General features: G+C 41.6%; 1 protein-coding gene across 5 annotated transcripts in view; it reads left to right on the top strand.

Moving 5' to 3' along the window:
• Positions 1-21,941, top strand: part of ssbp4 (single stranded DNA binding protein 4) — a 161,748-nt gene that overhangs the window by 120,058 nt on the left and 19,749 nt on the right. For all 5 annotated transcript variants that reach the window (XM_072244537.1, XM_072244538.1, XM_072244536.1 and 2 more), the window contains 3 exons: positions 19,326-19,409; positions 19,992-20,051; positions 21,389-21,455. In XM_072244537.1, the coding sequence (XP_072100638.1) occupies positions 19,326-19,409; positions 19,992-20,051; positions 21,389-21,455 (211 nt within the window). The remainder of the gene's footprint in view (positions 1-19,325; positions 19,410-19,991; positions 20,052-21,388; positions 21,456-21,941) is intronic.

Below are 21,941 nucleotides of genomic sequence, written 5' to 3'. Positions count from 1 at the left end.
GCTGGGATATTATTGAATGGCCGAGCTGTTGGCTGGCTCGATGTTTCTCGGCTTTTAACGTGGTCCAGGAGCCCCTCCACAGCCAGGTTTGCACAAATGATCAGTTACCCTCCTTGCGCTCCTTGTGGTGGGTGAGATCCTGAATCCCAAAATGTGGAGGGGAATGCATTCAATTCCCTGCTCTTCGCTGTGTCATCCACTGAGATTCCAACATCCCTAAAGAAAGGCTTTCTGCTCTCCATCACATCAGTCAGAACACATCCAAGGAAAATTCGTTTAAGGCTGTTTGGTGATGCCTGCTGTGGTTCAATATCCCATTGATAGCACCCTATATTTGGGTTGGGCTGAAAATGAGACCCTAGGTTAACATACTGGAGAGCATTTTTTTTCTTGTCTGGTTCTCTCAGTCTTTGCCTCTGCAATCTCCCTATGTCAGCCCATCTTTTCCGTACCCTCTCTTTACTCTTTGTTTTCTCTCCATACATCTTCCACTCAGTCTGCTGCCTCTGTGTCACGCTATCAACTCACTGCATCCTCTCTCCAGTTTGTGTTTTACTTTATTCCTTCTCATCTTGTCTCTTTCTTCCCTCTCTTCACTCTCCTTTCTAGTTCCTCTCACCAGCCTGTATATCTCTCTCTGAGTCCATCGGCTAATTCCCTGATACCACTTCCATTATCTCTCCACGTTTTCTGTTTCCTCACTGGTTCCCTGCCTTCTGAATCTCTCAGCCTGACCTCACTGAAACCCTAGAGTATTCCTTAGACCCTCAAAGCAATGTAGTCAACATGTCGTAAACACGTCCTGCAGTACCTGACCAGCATTTTTACAATGCCGTCTTTTGGATTTGAGATCCCAAAGGGAATCACGACCATAGAGTAGGAACCATTACTCCAGACTCTAGCTTACCCACCTTGCCATTCTCTCTACACACATTCTCTGCTGTCTCTGTGTTCTCTTTGACTCCCTCTCTGTTTTCTGCTCTCTATTTCATGCCCTCTGAATCTCCCTGACATTTTGCTGTCTGTTTTGTGAACATTCTCCGATATTTCATTCTTCCCAATTTTCTCTCTAACCTTGTGCAACGTTTTTGGCTATTAAAAAAAGTGGGAAAAATGTAGATGCTTGAAACCAGAAATAAAAATGGAAAATGCAGAAAATACTCGGCATCTGTGAAGAGAGGAAAAAAGTCAACATTTCAGATTAAGGATTATTTTTCTGTCTCTGCAGATGCTACCTAACCTGAGTAATTCCAATATTTTCTGCTTTTATTATCATTTAATTGGCTGTTCTTTCATTCGTTGAACAACACTGCCATCATGTGGCGATATCTGTTTCCTGCCTTCTACACCAGTAAACACTTCTTTCTGATATCAAGTCTGCAAACATTCAAAGAGCTGAAAGACTTGGATCCCTGCTCCTGCACTTTCAACCTTGCCTAAACTGAAAAATAAACCCCAGTTATATCTACACATTAATTCGATACATTTTGCTTCATACTACAAAGTAATTGCTGGTTAAAATCAGCAGTTATTGTGACTAGTTATTCCACCGCATTGTAAAAGGGGTGAGGATCATATTCAGTTCAGTACAGCAATTCAGTTAACATTACATGTAAAGAACTAAAGAAGACCATTCTGCCAGCTGATTCCACACAAGCCTCCTCTCAGCCCTCTCCATTTCACCTATCACCAAATCCTTATATTCCGGTTTTCTTTTCTTGGGGTAAGGGCCAGACTTACAATCAGAATTGACTCTGATCTTCACTCACATGAATCATTTTTTTCTTAGTTGTATATAACAGGTCCTGACATCTTCAGCCATGTTCATGATAACACAAAGTTTATTCTGTATGGTCAGCCTTCTAGTAAACAGGAACTAACTAGGAACAAACTGTGTTTAATACAGTAAGCTCTTCCAGGGGATTTCATGTTTGAGAGCTTGAAATAATTTTTAAAAATTATCAGTTCTATGCCAGTACAATTTTTGAATCCCAGCTCCTCAGATGTTTTTAAATATTTACCGTTTTAACTGTTAAACATGCAATAAAGTTGGCAATGTTTGCACACAGATTTAAAATTTCTTTCCATTTTCTCTTTTTACCTCCTTTATAAGTATTGTCCACTTATTGTACTTTTTTTTTGCTAAATAGTCATCTCTTCAACAAGAATGAGAGTAAGAGTTTGGCATGGACTAGAAGGGCCGAGGTGGCCTGTTTCCATGCTGTAATTGTTATATGTTATATGGTTAAGAGTCTGCAGATGCTGGAAATCTAGATCAACACACACAAAATGCTGGAGGAACTTGGCAGATCAGGCAGCAGCTATGGAAACAGATAAACAGTTGACATTTCAGGCCAGGACGCTTCAATGGGACTGGAAAGGAAGGGGGTAGACGCCAGAATGAAAAATAGAGGTGGGAGGACAGACTAGAACTGATCGGTGAAGCCAGGTGGGTGGGAAAGGTAAATGGCTGGAGAAGAAGGAATCTGATAAGAAAGGAGAGAAGACCATGGGAGAAAGGGACAAAGGAGGGGACCCAGGGGAAGGTGATAGGCATGTAAGGAGAAGAGGTAAGAGTCCAGAGTAGTGAATTGAGGAAGAGGGAAGGGGAAAGGGAATTAAAGAAAAAGTACCAGAAGGAGAAATCAATTTTAATGCCAACAGGTTGGAGGCTACTTTTATGGAATATGAGGTGTTTCTCCTCCACGCTGAGGCTGGTCTCACTGTGGCTGAGGCCATGGATCAACATGTTGGACCAGGGATGGGGAGAGGAACGAAAATAGTTGGCCACCAGGAAATTATGTTTTTGGTGACTGGAGCGGGGGTGTTCAACAATTTAAGATGGGTCTCACCAATGTGGAGGAGGTCGCATCGGGAGCACCGGACACAATGGATGACCTCAGCAGTTTCACGGGTGAAGTGTTGCCTCACCTGGAAGGACTGTTTGGAACCTAAGTGGAAGTAAGGGAGGAGGTTCATGGGCAGATGCAGCACTTTTGTTGCTTTCAAGGGGAAGTATCAGGAGGGAGGTTAGTGGGGAGGGACAAATGAACTAGGAATCACGGAGGGGGTGATCCCTGTAGAAAGCAGGGAGTTGGGGGGGGATGGGGAGTAAAGATGTGTTTGGTGGAAGTTGCGAAGAATGATGTGTTGGATGTGGAGGCTCATGGGATGGTAAGTGAGGACCAGAGGTACTCAGTTCCTGTTAGGGTGACAGGAAAATGGGGTGAGCATGGATACCTCAGAAATGGAGGAAATGTGGCTGAGAGCAGCATCAATTGTGGAGGAAGGTAAACCCCATTCTTTGAAGAAGGAGGACATCAGAAATGTCTTTCTTCAAAGAACAGGGTTTCCCTTCTTCCACCATTGTTGCTGCCCTCACCCACATCTCCTCCATTTCACAGACATTTGCATTCACCCCATCTTCCCGCTTCCTTAACAGGGATAGAGTTCCTTTTGGCCTCTCCTACCACCCCATGAGCTGCCACGTCCAACAGACCATTCACACAACTTCCGCCATCTTCAATGCGCTCCTACCACCAAACACATCTTTACTTCCCCCCATTCCCTACTTTCCACAGATTCCCTTGTCCTTTCATTTTGTGTGTGTTGCTCAAGGTAACATTAATTACTGTGTACACAAACTTGGACTGTGTATTTGCAGCTAAAAATTAGAAAACAAAATTTTAATCTTCCTTTGTGCCTGTGGAATTTTAACATTCCAAAGAGAAAACTAATAGCATTTATTTCATTTTTTACTGCAAGGATTTATCTGCGGTGAAAATTGTTTACAAACAATATTTCTGAGGGTAAATATGAAATAAAATACTAAATGAAATATTTAAATTTCCACCTCTGCATCCTTATCCTCTACTCTGACCATCTCTCCCAGGCAGAACAAAGGCCATTCCCCTCGTCCCCAGCTTCCATTTTCAATAGATTTTCTGCTGCCTTTAATGTGATGTCACCACCAGATACATCTTCCCATCCCTTCCTCTTTCAGCATTCCGAAGGAACCATTCCCTCCATAACTGCTTCACTCTTTCATCTCCATTCACTTTCCTCTCAGCACTTTTCCACACAACATAGGAAATACACATTTGTCCTTTGACCACTTCTCTTCCCAACAGTCCAAGAGCACAAGCAGTCCTTTGAAGTAATCAGCAGCACAATTGCACTTCTTCCAATCTGGTAGAGAGCCTGCAGTGCTCACAATGTGGTCTCCTTTACAGTGAGGGGTCACAATGTGGTCTCCTTTACAATGAGGGTGCCAGTGCTAATTAGGTGATGCTTTGCAGATCACTACAAGAGTGACCAGGAACTTCCAGTCCCTCGCACAGTAACTCACTCGAGACCTATCTTTGATCTGCCATGTCGATCCGTCAATTCCAGTGTAAGCTGAAGGGATTGTTTAAGCAAATTGTAAACGTTGGAGCTCAGTAGTGAATTCAACAGTTTCGGGTAGAGCCACAGAGTCTTACAGCATTGAGGCAGGCTCTTTACCCCAACTCACCAATGCTGTGTTGCCAGGGTTAGTCCCATCTGCTTGCATTTAGCCCAGAGCCCTCTGAACCATCTACAAGGAGCACTGCCACAAAAAAAGCAGCATCCAACATCAAGGATCTCCACCACCTAGGCTATGCTCTGTTTCTGCTGCTGCCATCGGGAAGGAGGAACACGAGCTTTAGCTTCCACACCACCAGGTTCAGGGACAGATATTACCCTTTAACCATCAGGCTCCTGAACCAGTGTGGAGAACTTCACTCACTTTAACACTGATCTGACTCCACAAACTAAGGACTCACTTTCAAGGACTCTACAACTCATGTTCTCAGTATTATCTATCTATCCATCTATCTATCTATTGGTCTATTTTTGTATTTGCACAGTTTGTCTCTTGTTCACGAGTTGTTTGTCAGTCTTTATTTGTATGTATTTTTTCATTGCTTCTATTGTATTCCTTTGTTCTACTGTGAATGTCTGCGAGAAAATCAGGAAAGGGTGCTTAATATCCCAGGGTTTTGATGTTTTAGAAAAGATAACGGGGGGGGGAATTGGGGTGGGGGGGTAGAGGAAGCTGCACTACTAATCAGGGACAGTATCATAGCTGCACTCAGAGAGGACATAATGGAGGGCTCGGCCACTGAGTTTATATGGGTAGAATCTAAAAATAGGAGGGGTGCAACCACTCTGATGGGATTGTAACTGGGTGCCCTCCTGTAGCCACCGGGACAGTGAGGAACAGGTATGCAGCATGTTGATATGCTAGGGCTTTTTGAGGCAAAGGAGGACGTAGTGTTGGGTCTCTCAGAGAGTATTAAGGTAGATCAGTCCCCAGGGTCTGACGGGATATACCCCAGGTTATTGAGAGAGGCAAAAGCTCGCTGGGGCCTTGAGGAATATCTTAGTGTCCTCTCCGGCCACAGGAGAGGTCCCGGAGGACTGGCAAGTAGCTAATGTTGTTCCATTCAAGAAGGGATCCAAGGAAGATCCAGGAAACTACAGTCTCACATCAGTGGTAGGGAAATTACTGAGAGAATTCTCAGGGATAGGATTCACGAGCATTTGGAAAACCATGGCCTAATTAGAGAGGCAGCATGGCTTTGTGCAGGGCAAGTCCTGTCTTACTAATGTGATTGAGTTTTCTGATGAGGTGACGAGGGTGATTGATGAAGGCAGAGCTGTGGATGTTGGCTACAAGGATTTTAGAATGGCGTTTGACAAGGTCTCTCATGGGAAGCTCATTCAGAAGATTAATATTTGGCCATTTGGATTCAGAATTGGCTTGCCCCAAAGAAGACAGGGCGGTGGTCGAAGGGATTTATTCTAGCTGCAGGTCTGTGATTAGTGGTGTTCTACAGGGATCTGTACTGGAAACTCTGCTGTTGGTGATGTATATAAATGGCTTGGATGACAATTTAGCTGGATGGGTTAGTAAGTAAGTAAGTTTGTCAATGATATGAAGATTGGTGATGCTGTGAATAGCATAGAAGACAGGCAAAGAGTACATTGGGATATACATAGATCAGTTGCAGATATGGGCAACAAAATGGCAGATGGAGTTTAATCTGGCCAAATCTGAAGCATTAGGTCAAATGTAAAGAGACAGTACACTGTTCAGGGCAAGACTCTTAACAGTGTTGATGAGCAGAGGGATCTTGGGGTCCAAGTTCATAGCTCCCCGAAAGTGGCTACCCAGGTTGTTTGGGAGATTAAGAGGGCATATGGCACACTTTCCTTTATGAGTCAAGGCAATGAGTTCAAAATGTTGCAGCTTCGGCTGTTCTGCTGAAGGGTTTCGGCCCGGAATGTCAGCTGTGCTTTTTTTCCATGGGTGTGGCCTGGCCTGCTGAGTTCCTCCAGCATCTTGCGTGTGTTGCATGGATTTCCAGCATCTGCAGATTTTCTCTTGTTTGCAGCTTTATAAAACTCTAGTTCGGCCGCATCTGGAGTAATGCATACAGTTCTGGTTGCCCCATTATGGCAAGGACATCGAGGCTTTGGAGAGGGTGCAGAAGAGGCTTATAAGGATGCTGCCTGGATTAGAGGGCATGTGGTGTAACAAGAAGAAAACTTGGGCTGTTTTCTCTGGAGCTGTGGAGGCTGAGGGGAGATCTGATGGAGGTTTATAAGATTATGAGAGATATAGATAGAGTAGACAGACAGTGTCTTTCTCCCAGGGTTGAAATGCCTAATATCAGAGAGCAGGCATTTAAGGTGAGAAGGGTTAATTTCAAAGGAGACGTGAGGAGGCAAGTTGTTTTTTTGTTACACAGAGAAGTGGGTGCCTGGAATGCGCTGCCTGAAAGGATGATAGAGGCAAAAACTCTAGAGACTTTTGGATAAGCACATGAATGTGAGGAACATAGAAGGACATGGACATTGTGTAGACAGGTATATGGAGGAAATTAAGGTGGGGGCTTATATGGGAGGTAGGGTTTGAGGGTCGGCACAACATCGTGGGCCGAAGGGCCTGTACTGTGCTGTACTATTCTATTCAGAAGACATTGTGTTGGCCATTTGATTACTAATTTAATTGGCTTGGCACAACATTTTAAGCTGAAGAATCTGTGCTGGACTGTTCTATGTTCCAGAATGAATCTTAAGATAATGTATGGTGACATATACGTACTTTGATAATAAATTTACTTTGAAATTTAAACCTCTCTTATCCATATACCTATCTATTTGCTAACTTGCCTGCCTCAGTCAATATTTCCTGGAAGCCCATTCCAAGTATTCACCACCTTTAGTGTCAAGAAGGTGCCACGTGTTCCTTTTAAGTCACTTGCCTCTGATTTTTAACTCTTAAAAAGAGTATGTGCTTTCATCCTGTCTATGACCCTCATGATTTTTATGTACCTCTGCCAGGTCACCCCTGATCTCCTATGTTCTAGGGAATAGAGACCTAGTCCACGCAACCTCTCCTTGTAACTCATGCCCCCCAAGTCCAGGCACCGTCCTGGTAATTCGTTTCTGCATTCCTCGTTTAGTAACATCTTTCCTAAACCAGGATAAGCCCAGTTCCACTGCACCTGCTTACTGTACATCATTATCTCAGTTATTCTCTCTCTGTGGATGCTACCTGATTTGCAAGTATTTCCAACATTTCTCTTTTATTTCAGATTTCTAGCAAGTACTTTTTGTTGCTTTTTTTTCCTCTCTCTCGAACTTCCTCATTGATCTACAGCTGGACAGCAATGAAAGCATTGGGTCAACTCTTGATTTCCTACCCAGCACAGACATGCACTTTCTTCTCTCCACCCTCACTCTCGCTGCAGCGTAAAACGTATTTGTTTCCTCCATTTTCCTCCTGGATGAAGAGTCAGCCAGGACTCTGAAAGGGTTAACCCTGTCTCCCCCTCTGCAGATATTGCCTGACCTGCTGACCGTGCCTAGTGTATCATGTTTAGTCTAATGGAGTCTAGTGAGTTTGTAGACTGATAGCAGAGTTCAAGGCCATCCTGTGCACGTTAAAACCCGACAAAGCAAGAGTAAGCTCTCCATTTGTTAAGCAGTAGACCATCTCTCTGCTGCCCTTCTTGCCATCTTGCCACTGATTTGTGACAGCTATAATTAAACAGGGATTTTGCCCATTGCTGTCCCCTTTCTCTCTCATGTGCTCTTCCAGCTTCCTGATAAGAGCAGCACCATCATTCCCATCACAACCATTGTCAGTAGGAGCTAGCGACACGTTCTGGAGAAAGAAGCTGCTCACAATTTGCTGCCTTATATTTGCACTCAGCAGTTTTCGAACCCCCACACGTGGGAATAACCTCTCTTCACAACCACTACCTTGTCCTTTCACAGAATCAAGGACCTCTGGGCATCCTCAGCCTTGCTGTTGCAGTGAACGGATCTTTCAAAGTTTAATTTATTATCAAAGTACACGTATGTCACCATATACTACCTTGAGATTCATTTTCTTGCAGCATTGACAGTGGAACAGAGAAGCAGTAGAATTAATGAAAATCTATACGCAAACAAAGACAGTCAAACAACCAATGTGCAAAAGAAGACAAACTCTGCACATTTAAAAATGAATAAATAAATGGATGGATGGATGAATAAATGGATGGATGGATAAATGAATGAATGAATAAATGGATGGGTGGATGAATAAATGGATGGGTGGATGAATAAATAAATACTGAGGACGTGAGTGGCAGAGTCCTTGAAAGTGAGTCCATAGGTTGTGGAATCAGTTCAGAGTTGAGTTGAGTGCTGTGATCCCTGCTAGTTCAGGAGCCTGATGGTTGAAGGGTAGTACTTCAAATATTCCTGAACCTGGTGGTGTGGGACCTAAGGCTCCTGTACCTCCTTTCCGATGGCAGCAGTGAGAAGAGAGCATGGCCTGGATTGCAGGAGTCCTTGACAATATTCCCTCTACCGTGCGTGTGTGTCTGCGCGCGCACATCTTTTGCTACCAGCGCACAAAGGAGTTCAAACTGCACAAAAGGTTGTCACCCTCTGCCTCGTTAGCACGTTAAGTATATTTCAAAATCATACACAATCACATTTCCCTTTCTGGTTTCTGATGTGGACGGTGTTGACAACATGGAGTTTGCAATGATTTGTCTGCAGATTTTAGAACTGGCTTATTTATACTGTTTTTATTGGAAAAAAAGTATTCATCGCACATTTCTTGTTGTCACTGGGCAAAAAATTGCACAGCAAAAGATCTTTGCGTGCACTGGTCATCACAAATTAGAGGGAACAGTGCTCCTTGATGATGGAGGCTGCTTTATTGTGGCAATGCTCCTTGTAGGTGTGTTTCTTTTTCAATATTTTTATTGATATTATATAAATTACATGAATACAAATACAAAATTCATAAGGATGCAAGTAAATAATATGAATTACATTACAATTAAATCACAGTAATATGATCACAGTATCCCATATTCCAAATCAATCATGTAGAAAAAAGATTGAATTAAGAAGTGAAATAGAATAGAATAATTGTATTTTATTTTTAAAAATCTACCCCCACTACCAAAGTGAGCTGGCTGGTAAAAAAAAAAGAATACCTTACCATAAGATATTATAATAATAATGGCTCAGATCCATACTTTAATAACAGTTCAAACATTGTGAAAGTAATTCAGAAAGGGTCCCCATAACATTAGAAAATCATGTTTAGAATCAGAAATCGAACAATGAATCTTCTCTAGATCAAGGCACAACATAACGTCAGATAGCCATTGAACATGAGTGGGCGGGGCGGCCTCCTTCCACTTGAGCAAGATCGCCCTCCTGGCCATAAGAGACATAAAGGCCAATACCCGCAAATTAGATGGCTTCAGTTTTGTTGCACTATCCTCAACAATACCAAACATGGCAGTCAAAGGATTGGGCTTAAAGCTGACATTGAAAAGTACGGAAAAAGTTTGAAATACATCTTTCCGGAATTCTTCAAGACTCAGACATGTCCAAAACATATGAATTAGTGTGGCCACTCCATTAGTACATCTGTCACAGTAAGGGGAAATATCTGCGTAGAAAAGGGAAAGCTTGTCTTTAGACATATGAACTCTATGTACCACTTTGAATTGTAATTAAGAATGACGAGCACATAATGATGAAGAATTAATCAATTTTAAAATAATCTTCCAGCTCTCATCAGATATGAAAATCTGTAAATCCTTTTCCCAATCTCCTTTAATTTTATCTAAAGAGGCCCTTTTCAGTCCCAACAGCAGACCGTAAATGTAAGATATTGAACCGTTGTCAAAGGGTTTCAGATTAAAAATTGTATCAATTGTATTCTTAGCTGGACTTGTAGGAAAAGTAAGTAATTGAGATCTTAAAGAATCTCTAATCTGTAAGTATCGAGAAAAGAGTGTTAGAAAGGTTAAATTTTGTTGAAAGTTGCACAAAAGAAGAGAGATTCCCTCCATCAAACAAATCCTAAAATAGTTTAATACCCAATCTATCACATTCTTTAAAAGATAAGTCAATTAAAGATGGTTTAAAAAAAACAATTAGAAAATATGGGACTTGAGAGGGAGAATCTCAATAAACCAAAATGTTTTCTAAACTGTAACCAAATCCTCAATGTATGTTTAACCACCACATTGTCAACTAGTTTAAAGATAAAGGAAGCGAGGATCCAAGTAAAGAAATAATAGAAAATTTTATAACAGAGTTAACTTCCAGAGAAACCCATGTAGGGCAATTCTCATGGTTAATGTAATATATCCAGAACGTAATATTATGTATATTAACTGCCCAATAATATAACCTAAAATTGAGTAAGACAAATCCTCTGTTCTGTTTGTTTTTTTGAAGGTGAGTTTTATTTATACGAGGTTTTTTATTCTTCCATATATAGGAAGAAAGAATTGAATTCAAAGAGTCAAAAAAAGATTTAGGAATAAAAACAGGCACAGTTTGAAAAAGGTATATAAATTTAGGTAAGATATTCATTTTAATACAATTGATTCGGCCAATCAGTGATAAAGAGGCGACCAATTAGAAAGTGTTTTTTTTTAACATAATTCAATAAACTTTAAAAATTTTCCTTAAATAAATCTTTATAATTCGTAGTAATTGTTACTCCTAAATACGTAAATTGTTTTCTTAAAATTTTAAGAGGAAGGTTAATATCAGTTGGTATTAAATTGTTTAAAGGAAACAGTTCACTCTTCTGTAAATTTAATTTATATCCTGAGAACTGACTAAAATTAGTCAGTAAATGGAACACAAATGGTAAGGAGGTTGTAACTTTAGATATAAAAAGCAATAAGTCATCAGTATAGAGCGACAGTTTATGAATAGTACCTCTCCTTAAAATACCAGTGATCTCTTTAGACGCTCGAAAAGCAATTGCTAAGGATTCTAATACCAAATCAAAAAGCAGAGGGCTCAAAGGACAACCTTGTCTAGTTCCACGTTGGAGTTTAAAGGGTTTAGGATTCTGAAAATTAGTAAGAACCCGAGCGGAGGGAGTTAAATAAAGTAATTTACTCCAATGAATAAAATTAGGTCCAAACTTTAATTTTTCTAAGGATGTAAATAGAAAGTTCCATTCAACTCTGTCAAAAGCCTTCTCCGCATCCAAAGATATCACACATTCCGATATTTCCTTAGATGGAGAGTACATAACAAACATCATATATTAAAATGGGAATATCGATTTTTAATAAATCCTGCCTGATCATCCAAAACTATAGAAGGTACAATATTTTCAAGTCTGCGAACCAACACTTTAGATAAAATTTTAGTATCATAATTGAGTAAAGAGATAGGTCTATATGAAGAACATTCAGTAGGATTCTTATTCTTTTTGAGAATAAGCGAAATGGAAGCCTTGTAAAAAGACTGCGGTAACCTTCCTACCTTAAAGGAATCCGTGAGGGTAGAACATAAATGTGGTATAAGCAAGGAGGAGAAAGCCTTATGAAACTCTCCAGAGAATCCGTCGGGTCCTGGGGATTTCCCAGAATGCAATTCTCGAATAGCCTGAGCAATTTCCTTCTGGGAAATAGGTTGATCCAATTGCCTACGATCATCTATCGGAAGATTAGGAATATTTAATTGATCTAAAAGTTATTCATTTCAATATTATCATTAACAGAGTCAGAACTATACAATTTAGAATAAAATTCCCTAAAAGTGTCATTAATTTCAAGGTGGTCAGTTGTCATGTCTCCATTAATTTTACATATTTCTTTAATTTGCCACTTGGCAGTAAACGGCTTCAATTGATTTGCCAGTAGCTTACCAATTTTAACTCCGTGAATATAAAATTGACTTCTATCTTTTAAAAGTTGGCTTTCAATTGGATACATTAAAAGAAGATCATATTTCGTTTTAGTTTCAATGCTTCTCTTATATGCTTCAGGATCAGGTACCAAAACATATTTATGGTCCAGTTGTTTTAATTGATTGGCTAGTTCATTTCTCTCTTTGTTAGCTTTTTTTATTGATGTTTGCAGTATAAGAAATAATTTGACCCCGGATGTATGCTTTAAAAGTATCCCATATAATAAGACTAGACGTCTCTTCCAACGTATTTTCTTCAAAAAAAAGAGTGATTTGATTCTCCATAAATTTTTAAAAGTCCTCATCGGGTAACAGAGTTAAATTGAATCGCCAAAATCTACTCATAGGGATAGGACCAGGAAGATTTAAAGATAGAAGTACAGGAGAGTGGTCAGAAATAGCAATCTCTTTATATTCGATCGATCAAATTAATGGAATCATTTGACTATCAATAAAAAAATAATCAATCCTGGTATAAGAACGATGAACATGAGAGAAAAAAGAATACTCCCTGAGTGTCAGATGGAGAAAAAGCCAAGCATCAACTATACCACATTTAGTTAAAAAGGATTGGATAAACAAAGCTGATTTATTAAGTGTAGCTGGTTTAATAGATGAGCGATCTAATACTGGATCTAACCAGCAGTTAAAATCTCCTCCCATCACAAGAGAGTAAATACACAAATCTGTCAAAAATGAAAATAGACGTTCAAAAAATCCTGGATCGTCTACGTTGGGGGCATATACATTAGCAAAAGCAATCAATTTACTGTCTAAACTCCCTGATACAATAATAATTCGACCATTGGGGTACGAAACAACTTTATGCTGAACAAAGGAAACTGTATTATCTACAAAAATTGAAACTCCACATGATTTTGCATTAAACGAAGAATGGAATTGCATATCCTTCCACCGAGTAAAAAAACGTAAGCTATCACAGCTGCGTATGTGTGTTTCTTGTAAGAAAATAATGGGTGCTTTTAATTTTTTAATATAAGCATACACTTTGTTCCTTTTGATGGGGTGATTTGGCCCTTTCACATTCAAACTAAATAAGTTAATATTTCGAACCATTTTAAATACCAATCAACATGTAATTAGAAGATCTGGCCATAAGTTATTAAAACTAGAAGCAAACCATATGGTAAAGTATTCAAACAAACAAACAAACATATATTCAACCCAGCACAGCTCCCAGAGAAAAATAGGCCCTACCCCCCCGACCCAAAGCGAGAAAGCTGACCAATAGACAGTCAGCGAGCTAAGAACTAAGTTCCCTCCCCAAAAAATCCTGTTGACAGAAAAAACTCCAGTCCTTCAAGGCCATTATGTCCCTACCAAGACACAACATAAAAAGAAAAATAACTCAGTATTCGAAAATATGAAAGGATCAGTTTAAACAAATTCAAAGAAAGCTGTATTAAAATAAAGCCCCAAAAAGGGATAAAATAAAAAAGTATCAAAAAAAAATATAACAAAGGACAATATATGAACAGCCAAAACGTAAGCTTAATGAAACCTTATTTCAAATTCATATTAACAGAAGAAAAAAATTGGTCAAATGACAAATATAACAGTTTAAGACATCATCCTTCAGAAACTCTTTTGCTTCTTCAACTGACTTTATTCTTTTTCACAATCCGTTCTTCAAAACAATACTCAAATGGGCGGGGAACCGAAAGGATGGTTTATATCCTTTATTGTAGAATTACGACATAACTTCTTTATACTTCATGCGATCAGCCATAACTTCAGGCGAATAGTCTTCCACAAATCTAACTTTGGAAATCGATCATTCCTTGTCGATGGGTATGGTGAATTAAAAAGTCCTTAATATGAAATTCATGAAAGCTCAGTGACCGATCTGGATCTCGCTGCCGACGACAATGGCTTCGAAGTCGGGGAGCGATATGCTCAATCGAGCTTCAGCTCGGAAGTGAATAAAGTAGGGAAAAGCTGTTTCAGAAAGTTTTCAAAAAACTTTGTAGGGTCAGCGCCTTCAATTGATTCTTCAAGACCCAGAATTCACAAGTTATTTCTCCTGTTTCTATTTTCGAGACTGATGATCCTTTTCAGCATTTTATCATTGGATAAAGATAATTCTTTGCAGAGTTTAATTGTATCGTCAATGTTCTCTTCAAGTATCACCAGCTTCGCAGTATTTTCCTGAATTCAGTTCTCATGCTCAGATAAAGTTTGTTGAATTGTATCCAATTTGCGGTTAAGTTGTTGAAACTCCTCAGAAAATTCTGATTTTTGCTGATTAAGGAAGTCACTGATTGAATCCAAAGTGACTGGGGATTCATCTTCTGTTTCCCTTTCTTTTGCAGACGCTTTGGTTCTTTTCCCAGCCATAGTAAAGCAGTATTAAAGTATTGTAATAAGGTTACAAAAAAAAGACTGGTAGGAGACAATTAAGTAAACAGGGTAGGAGCAATCTAAAACGATGCTACTCCATCAGCTGCCAACAGGGCTCTGTAGATGTGTTTAATGGTGGGAGGGCTGTGCCTGTGTAGGAATGGACTGCATCCACTTACTATAAATTTTTCCATTCCCGGGCATTGGTGTTTCCATACCAGCCTGTGTTGCAGCCAGTCCAGATACTCTGCACTGTGCATCTGTAGAGTTTGTCAAAGTTTTAGATGACACACCTGATCTGTGCTAAGCTCTAAGAAAGCAGAGGCACTGTCGTGCATTCTTTGTGATGGTACTTTGGTGCTGGTCCCAGGACAGATCGTCTGAAATGATAACACCAAAGAATTTTAAGGTTATCTCATCACCTCCGATTCCCTAATGAGGACTGGATCATGGACCTCTGGTTTTTTCTCACGTAGTCAATAATCAGTTCTTTGGTTTCACTGATGTTGAGTGGGAGGTCGTTGTTGTGGCACGATTCAACCAGATTTTCAATCTCCCTCCCATGTGACGATTCATCACCACCTTTGATTTTGTCAACCACAGTGGTGTGATCAGCGAACTCAAATATGGTATTGAATTTGTACTTCGCAACACAGTAATAAGTGTAAAGCAGCTAGAGCAGGGGGTTAAGCACACAGCCTTGTGGTGCACCCGTGCTGATGGAGATTGTGGAGGAGATGTTGCCAATCTGAACTAATTGGGGTTTGCAAGTGAGGAAATCAATGATCCAATTGCACTGGGAGGCATCAAGGCCTATGTTTTGGAGCTGGGTGATTCGTTTTGAGGGGATGATGCTGTTGACCTGTAGTCAATGAAGAGCATCGTGATTTATAGGTCTTCATTGTCCCAATGTCCAGAGCTGAGTGAAGAGCCAATGAAATGGCATCTGCTGTTGAACTGTTGTGACAGGAAGCAAACTGAACTGCATACAAATCATTCCTCAGGCAGGAGTTGATATGCTTCATGATCAACCTCTCAAAGCACTTAACCACGGTGGATGTAAGTACTACTGAGCGATACTTACTGAGGCAAGTTTCCATATTCTGCTTGAGCACTTGTACAATTGAAGCCTGATTGAAGCAGGTGGGTGCCTTAGACGGTTCAGCAAACTCTGCAAATTAAAAGTAAATAAGTAAATAAATAACTCTGAGAAGGTGAGTTGCAGAGTCCTTGAAAGTGAGTCCATACGTTGTGGAATCGGTTCAAAGTTGAGTTGAGCGTAGCTATCCTTGCAGCCTGATGGTGACCCAGCAAAGGAGAAGACTCACAGATATCAAATTTATAAGCATTTGAAAAACGATGGCCTAATTAAGGAGAATCAGCATGTGTGGGGCAAGTCGTGTCTTACTAACTTGGTTGTGTTTTTTGATGAGATGAAGATAGAGCTGTGGATGTTGTCTACATGGATTTTTAGTAAGGTGTTTGACAAGGTTCCTAGTGGGGGGCTCATCCGGAAGATTAAGGTGCATGCGATCAATGGTGAATTGGCTGTTTGGATTCAGAATTGACGTCCACAGAAGACAGAGGGTGGTGGTCGAAGGGACTTATTCTAGTTGGATTTCTGTGGTTATTGGTGTTCCGCAAGGATCTGTACAGGGACCTCTGCTGCTTTTGATGTATATAAATGACCCAGATGAAATTTCAGATAGTTAGGTGAAGTTTGCAGATGATGCGAAGAATGGTGACGTTCCACCGGGCCACAAAGCATGTGCTACCGGGCTGCGAGGAAACAATATGACTTGGTGATATGAGTCAGCTGCACCTTTCCTCATTCCCGTCACACCCACTGTTGAACTTGAACGCACACGAGGTCATTACCCATGCGTCATCTATGTCAGTGCGGGAAGAAGATCAACTCCTCGAGCTTGCAAATGACAGCGGGCTGAAAAGTATGTTGGACGTAACATCTCTGCCAGCATTCTGGATCAAAGTCAAGGCTAAATATCCTGAGAAAGCCACGAAAGCACTGAAAATGTTGCTTCCATTTCCAACATATCTCTGCGAAGCGGGGTTTCCTGCAATGAATGCAATGAAAACTAAATCGCGGAATAGACTGGACATAAGGAACCCCCTTCGAGTATCGCTGTCTCCCATCACCCCTCGATGGGACCGTCTTGTTGCAGGAAAACAAGCCCAGGGCTCCCACTGATTCAGCGATATTGGTGTGTTGCAATGATTTTATATGTTCGTACGAGAAAAATATGCACTGTGTGTTTAATATCCAAACGTTACTTAAAATGTTATGATGTTATTGACTTATAAGTGACTTATAATTGACTTATCACTATATTCATGCTGTGCGTTTAATATTAAATTCATTAAATAAACTTTTAGAAACAAAATTGAGTGTATTAGCCACTTATAAGTGACTTATAGTTGACTCATATTCCGGTCGTGATTAATACCTCCCCCCCCGCCCCCCCCCCCAACTAGGGTTGCCAACTGTCCCGTATTTGCCAGGACATCCTGTATATTGAGCTAAACTGGTTTGTCCCATACGGGATTGCCCTTGTCCCGTATTTCCCCCACTAAGGTAGAGCGTTCCTATGAAACCTTTTGTGCCGAAATGGCGTGAAGCGAAGAAGCAATTACCATCAATTTATATGGGAAAAATTTTTGAGCGTTCCCAGACCCAAAAAATAACCTACCAAATCATACCAATAACACATAAAACCTAAAATAACACTAACATATAGTAGAAGCAGGAATGATATGATAAATACACAGCCTATATAAAGTAGAAATAATGTATGTACAGTGTAGTTTCATTGAACAGAAACGCCAAAAACGATTTGTAGAAAAAAATCGGCACATAGGGTATGTATGCGCATGTCACGCATGCGCACACAGGTGCCCGTGCAAGACTTCATGGTCATGGTAGTCTTTCTCGCGGTAAACACAGTTAGAAAGTTGGCAACCCTACCCGCACCCCTCCCCCCCCCCCGGTCAGCTAGTCCGCAAGAAAAATTGTCAATATTAAACCGGTCCGCGGTGCAGAAAAGGTTGGGGACCCCTGGCGTAGATGACTGGCAAAGAATACAGCAGGATATAGATCAGTTGCAAATATGGGCAGTGAAATGATAGATGGAGTTTAACCCGGTTAAGTGTTGTACTTTGGTAGGTCAAAAGTAAAGAGGCAGTACAGGAGGAGGAGGAGGAGGAGAGGGAACTTGTGGTCCAAATTCTTTGCTCAAAGTAGCTACACAGGTTGATAGGGTGTTTACGAAGGCCACTGGCATCTGTCGTGAAATTTATTAACCAGTTTAGTAGGCAATTTGATTACTAATTTGTTTGGTTTGGCACAACACTGTGGGCCAGAGAGCCTGTTCCTGTGCTGTACTGTACTATGTTCTGTGTCCTATCTTCTATGTAAAGATGTCCAGATGTTTGACCTGGAATGCCATCTCACTTATGAAGCAGCGATTCCGGACCAAACTGGAATTGCAGAAGGATTTCGTTGATAGCTCCAACTGTGTTATGCATGTACTTTAAGTAAAATTGACAATCTGGACACAAGTTGTTGTAATATTGTCCATGTAATAATTGGGCAATGTTGTGGAACAATAACACAAACTTTTCCAAAAGTTTAATCGGCAACGTACCTGACTTTGTCATTTACATCAGCTTGCACCAGTTCACTGAAGTCCAAAGAGAAAATCCAGTCCATGGTTTATCTTTTCCCCATGCCCACATCATTTGTGAAGTTAAACCTCAAGGTCAGCAATGCCACATATCTCCGAGGCACTGATTCAAAGATAGAATACTTTTCTGCAGACTCAGCACATCCAGGCTTAGCTGCACATGCAGACATCCTCCAGCAGATGTCAGTAGACAACAATTAATAACCATCAGCAACAGGAGATTCTGCAGTGCTGGAAATCCTGAACAACACACTCAAAATACTGGAGGAAGTCAGCGAGTCAAGCAGCATCTATGGAGGGAGATAAACCATCAACATTTTGGCCAAGATGTTGATTATTTATTCCCTTCCATCAACACGGAGAATCAAGCTTGATACTTCAACTGCTTACAGTTGGTTTGTTCCAGATCCTCAATTCGTAAAAATGGGATTTGAAAACACATTCCTGCGATAATCAATTAAATAACAAAGCCAATTTATGCCCGGTCCCTAAAAGATAAGTTTTACAACCCTTCCAATCCGTCTCACTAGTCAATAGGATAGTGACTAATCCTCTTCTTCATCTGTTTTACCACCTATTCCCTGTATATTTAGATTGCATTACATCATTCCTGATTTTGAGCACACTCAACAGCACAGCCCTCTATTACAGAAAGTTCCAGGAGTTTCCCCGAGTCTTCTGGCCTCGGGAGAACAGATCCCACTGCACCTATACATCTATAGTCAAACTCAGACTATTCAGGATGGCCTTGGATCATGCAAAGTCCCACTCGGAAGAAGGCCATTCAGCCCATTGTGCCTCTGTGAGGGTGCCCTCTAGTTAGTCCTTTGCCAATGTCCTTGCCCATTGTAAACTTCATGTGATGTTGGTATCAGCTAACTAAAGTCAGGTTGGTGTGGTTCCCTGGACCGAATGCAGTGAACAGGGATATAATGCAATTTAACCCAGGTCTGTCCCAATTGTGACTAATTTCTTTTCAACTTTGTTCTGTTGAAGGGTCCCCCTGGATCACAACCAACACAACACAGTCAGGCACCTCGACACAATCCCAACAACCCCATCATGGGACCTCATGGTCAGGTGAGTGCTGTCCAACGTCATAAGGAAGGGGACAGTGGGAAGGAACTTCACTCTCTATTTAACCCATGCTGGGGAGAATGTTTGACGGGACAGTGTAGAGGGGACTTGCTTCTGTAGCTGACCTGCAGTATTCTTGCCCTGAGATATTTGTAGGGATGAGTTAGACTAAGGAGTTTTCTTCTAGATCTAATTGTGCTGTTTCTGCCTAGGGAGAACTTGATATGAGAGTTTAGAGACAACTTTTCCTGTGTATTGAACCCCAATTAACCCTACCTGGGAATGTTTGATGGGACGGTGTAGAAGAAATCTGTGGTATTCCCACCCTGAGAATGTTTGTTGGATTAGGGTCTGGGAATGTTTGGTGGGACAGTGCAGAGGGATTTTGCCTCCAGATCCGATCTAATTTCATCTGCACAGACATTTTCTGCTGCGGAGGAGCATGGCTTGGGAAATGCACCAAGTCCTCTGCGGGACTCTTCCACATAGCTTCTCAAAGGCCTGGAGAGTAGCTGGGAGTTTCTGGAACATCTGGAGTAACAGTGAATCCTCCCTAGTGACAGAACTGTGTTTCTCACCCAACAGTCCTTCATGTCTCCTCGGTACCCAGGTGGCCCCCGGAACTCGCTCCGGATATCAGCACAGGTGAGTGCCACCAGATTTATGGCCCTGACTTCTCGACAGGGTACAGGATACACTCAGACGTTCTGCGGGGAGAGTTGTAACTGACTGCATCTGTGAGGAGTCAGTGCACAGGGTAGGAAAGAACTGCAGAAGGTTGTAGACTCAGCCAGCTCCATCAGGACACAAGCCTCCCAATGTCGAGGACACCTTCAAAAGGCGATGCCTCAAAAAAACAACATCTGCCATTAATTTCCGCATCATCGTGTGGAAATCAGGAACTCACCTCGGCGAGAGAGGTTGAGAACTTGCCGGATTGTTGCAAACCAGCCATTCCCCTGCCTGGGTCTGGGCCTATATGATATTCCAGGTCTCACCTTCCACTTCAAACTGCACCCCCTCCCCCAGAGCCCTGATTTTCGGGTCTCATATGAGAAAGGATGTGCTGGCAGTGGAGAAGGGCCAGAGAAGGTTTGCGAGAATGATCCTGAAAATGAAACGGTTAGCATATGAGGAGCATTGGATGCCTCTGGACCTGAACTCGCTAGAGAATAGAAGAATGAAGGGGGGGAGGGTGGAAATCTCATTGAAATATACCAAATATTAAAAAATGTAGATAGGGTAGAAGTGATGAGGATGTTTCCATTAGTGGGGAGTCCAGGACCAAAAGGCACAGTTTAAGAATAGACAGATAGTGTAGGAATTTCTTTAGCCAGAGGGTGATGAATCTGTGTGGAATTCATTGGGACAGATGCCTATGGAGACCAAATCATTGGGTATGTTTAAAGCAGAGGTTGACAAGTTCTTAGTTAGTAAGGGCGTCAGAGGTTACAGGGAGAAAGCAAGGAAATGGGACTGAGGGGGAAAATAAGTCAGCTGTGATCAAATGGCAGAGCTGACATGATGGGCCAAATGGCCTTATTCTAGTCCTATGCCTTATGGTCTTGTGAACTAAGCCATGCAGGGCATCAGAAGTAAGAGCCAGCCTGTCAGGCAACCGGGGAGGGCAACAAGTGTCAGATCGACCCGTGGGTCCCCATCTAGAAATAAGTGTCTGTTCAGTCTGTGAGGTTAAGGCGAGGGGATGATGAGGAGTGGGAGCAGAAAGAGCTGCAGCACCTGCGAAGCCACTGGTCCTGAGCTCAGTACTGGAACACTGGATATGTCACCACCACCAGTGCCCACTGAGCTGGCCCCTTCTGTAAGAAGACAGACAAACGCTTGGGAGAGCGTGGGGTGGGTGAGCCTGGGAACCCAGGAGGTAGCGGCAGAGCCTGGGCATGCAGAGATTGGGCGAATGTGGAGGGGAGTGGAAATGGGAATCCTGCCCTGTGTGTTAACCCTTCCTTCCTTTCCTGTAGCCTCCTATTGGAGTCCCGGGATCTCAGCCACTGTTACCAAATGCAATGGACCCCACAAGACAGCAAGGTGGGTATGGCGGAACCATGCTGTGCACTGAGCCCAAGGGCTGCACCAACACTGTCCACAGATACCTGCCCTGCAGATGTTGGAGGCTTTAATTGAATCACAATCAGGTTTAATATCACTTTGTATGTGTCGTGAAATTTGTTGTTTTGCAGCAGCAGTACATTGCAATACACAATAATAAAACCTAAATTACATTAAGAAGTATATAAAATAGATAAAAATAAATAATGTAAAAAGAGGGAAAATATACTTCTGAACCATTCCTCAGCACCGTGAGCTGTTTAAACCATTTCTTGACTTGTTGTCTTTGCATCCCCACCCCCCTCACCAAAGGCACTGCCTTGTCCAACACGAGGGATAGCAGAAAATTTTTAACAGGCTGAGTAAATGGTGAATTTCAGTATGAGATTGATGAGGAGATAGGTTTGAAACAAGAGAATCAGCTGTATTTGAATGGCAGAGTAGACTCAATGGGCCGAATGGCCT

This window comes from Mobula birostris, chromosome 26, assembly GCF_030028105.1.
Source record: "Mobula birostris isolate sMobBir1 chromosome 26, sMobBir1.hap1, whole genome shotgun sequence".
NCBI lineage: Eukaryota > Metazoa > Chordata > Chondrichthyes > Myliobatiformes > Myliobatidae > Mobula > Mobula birostris.
The sequence above is the reverse complement of the archived record's forward strand: the minus strand, read 5'-3'. Positions and strand labels throughout refer to the sequence as shown.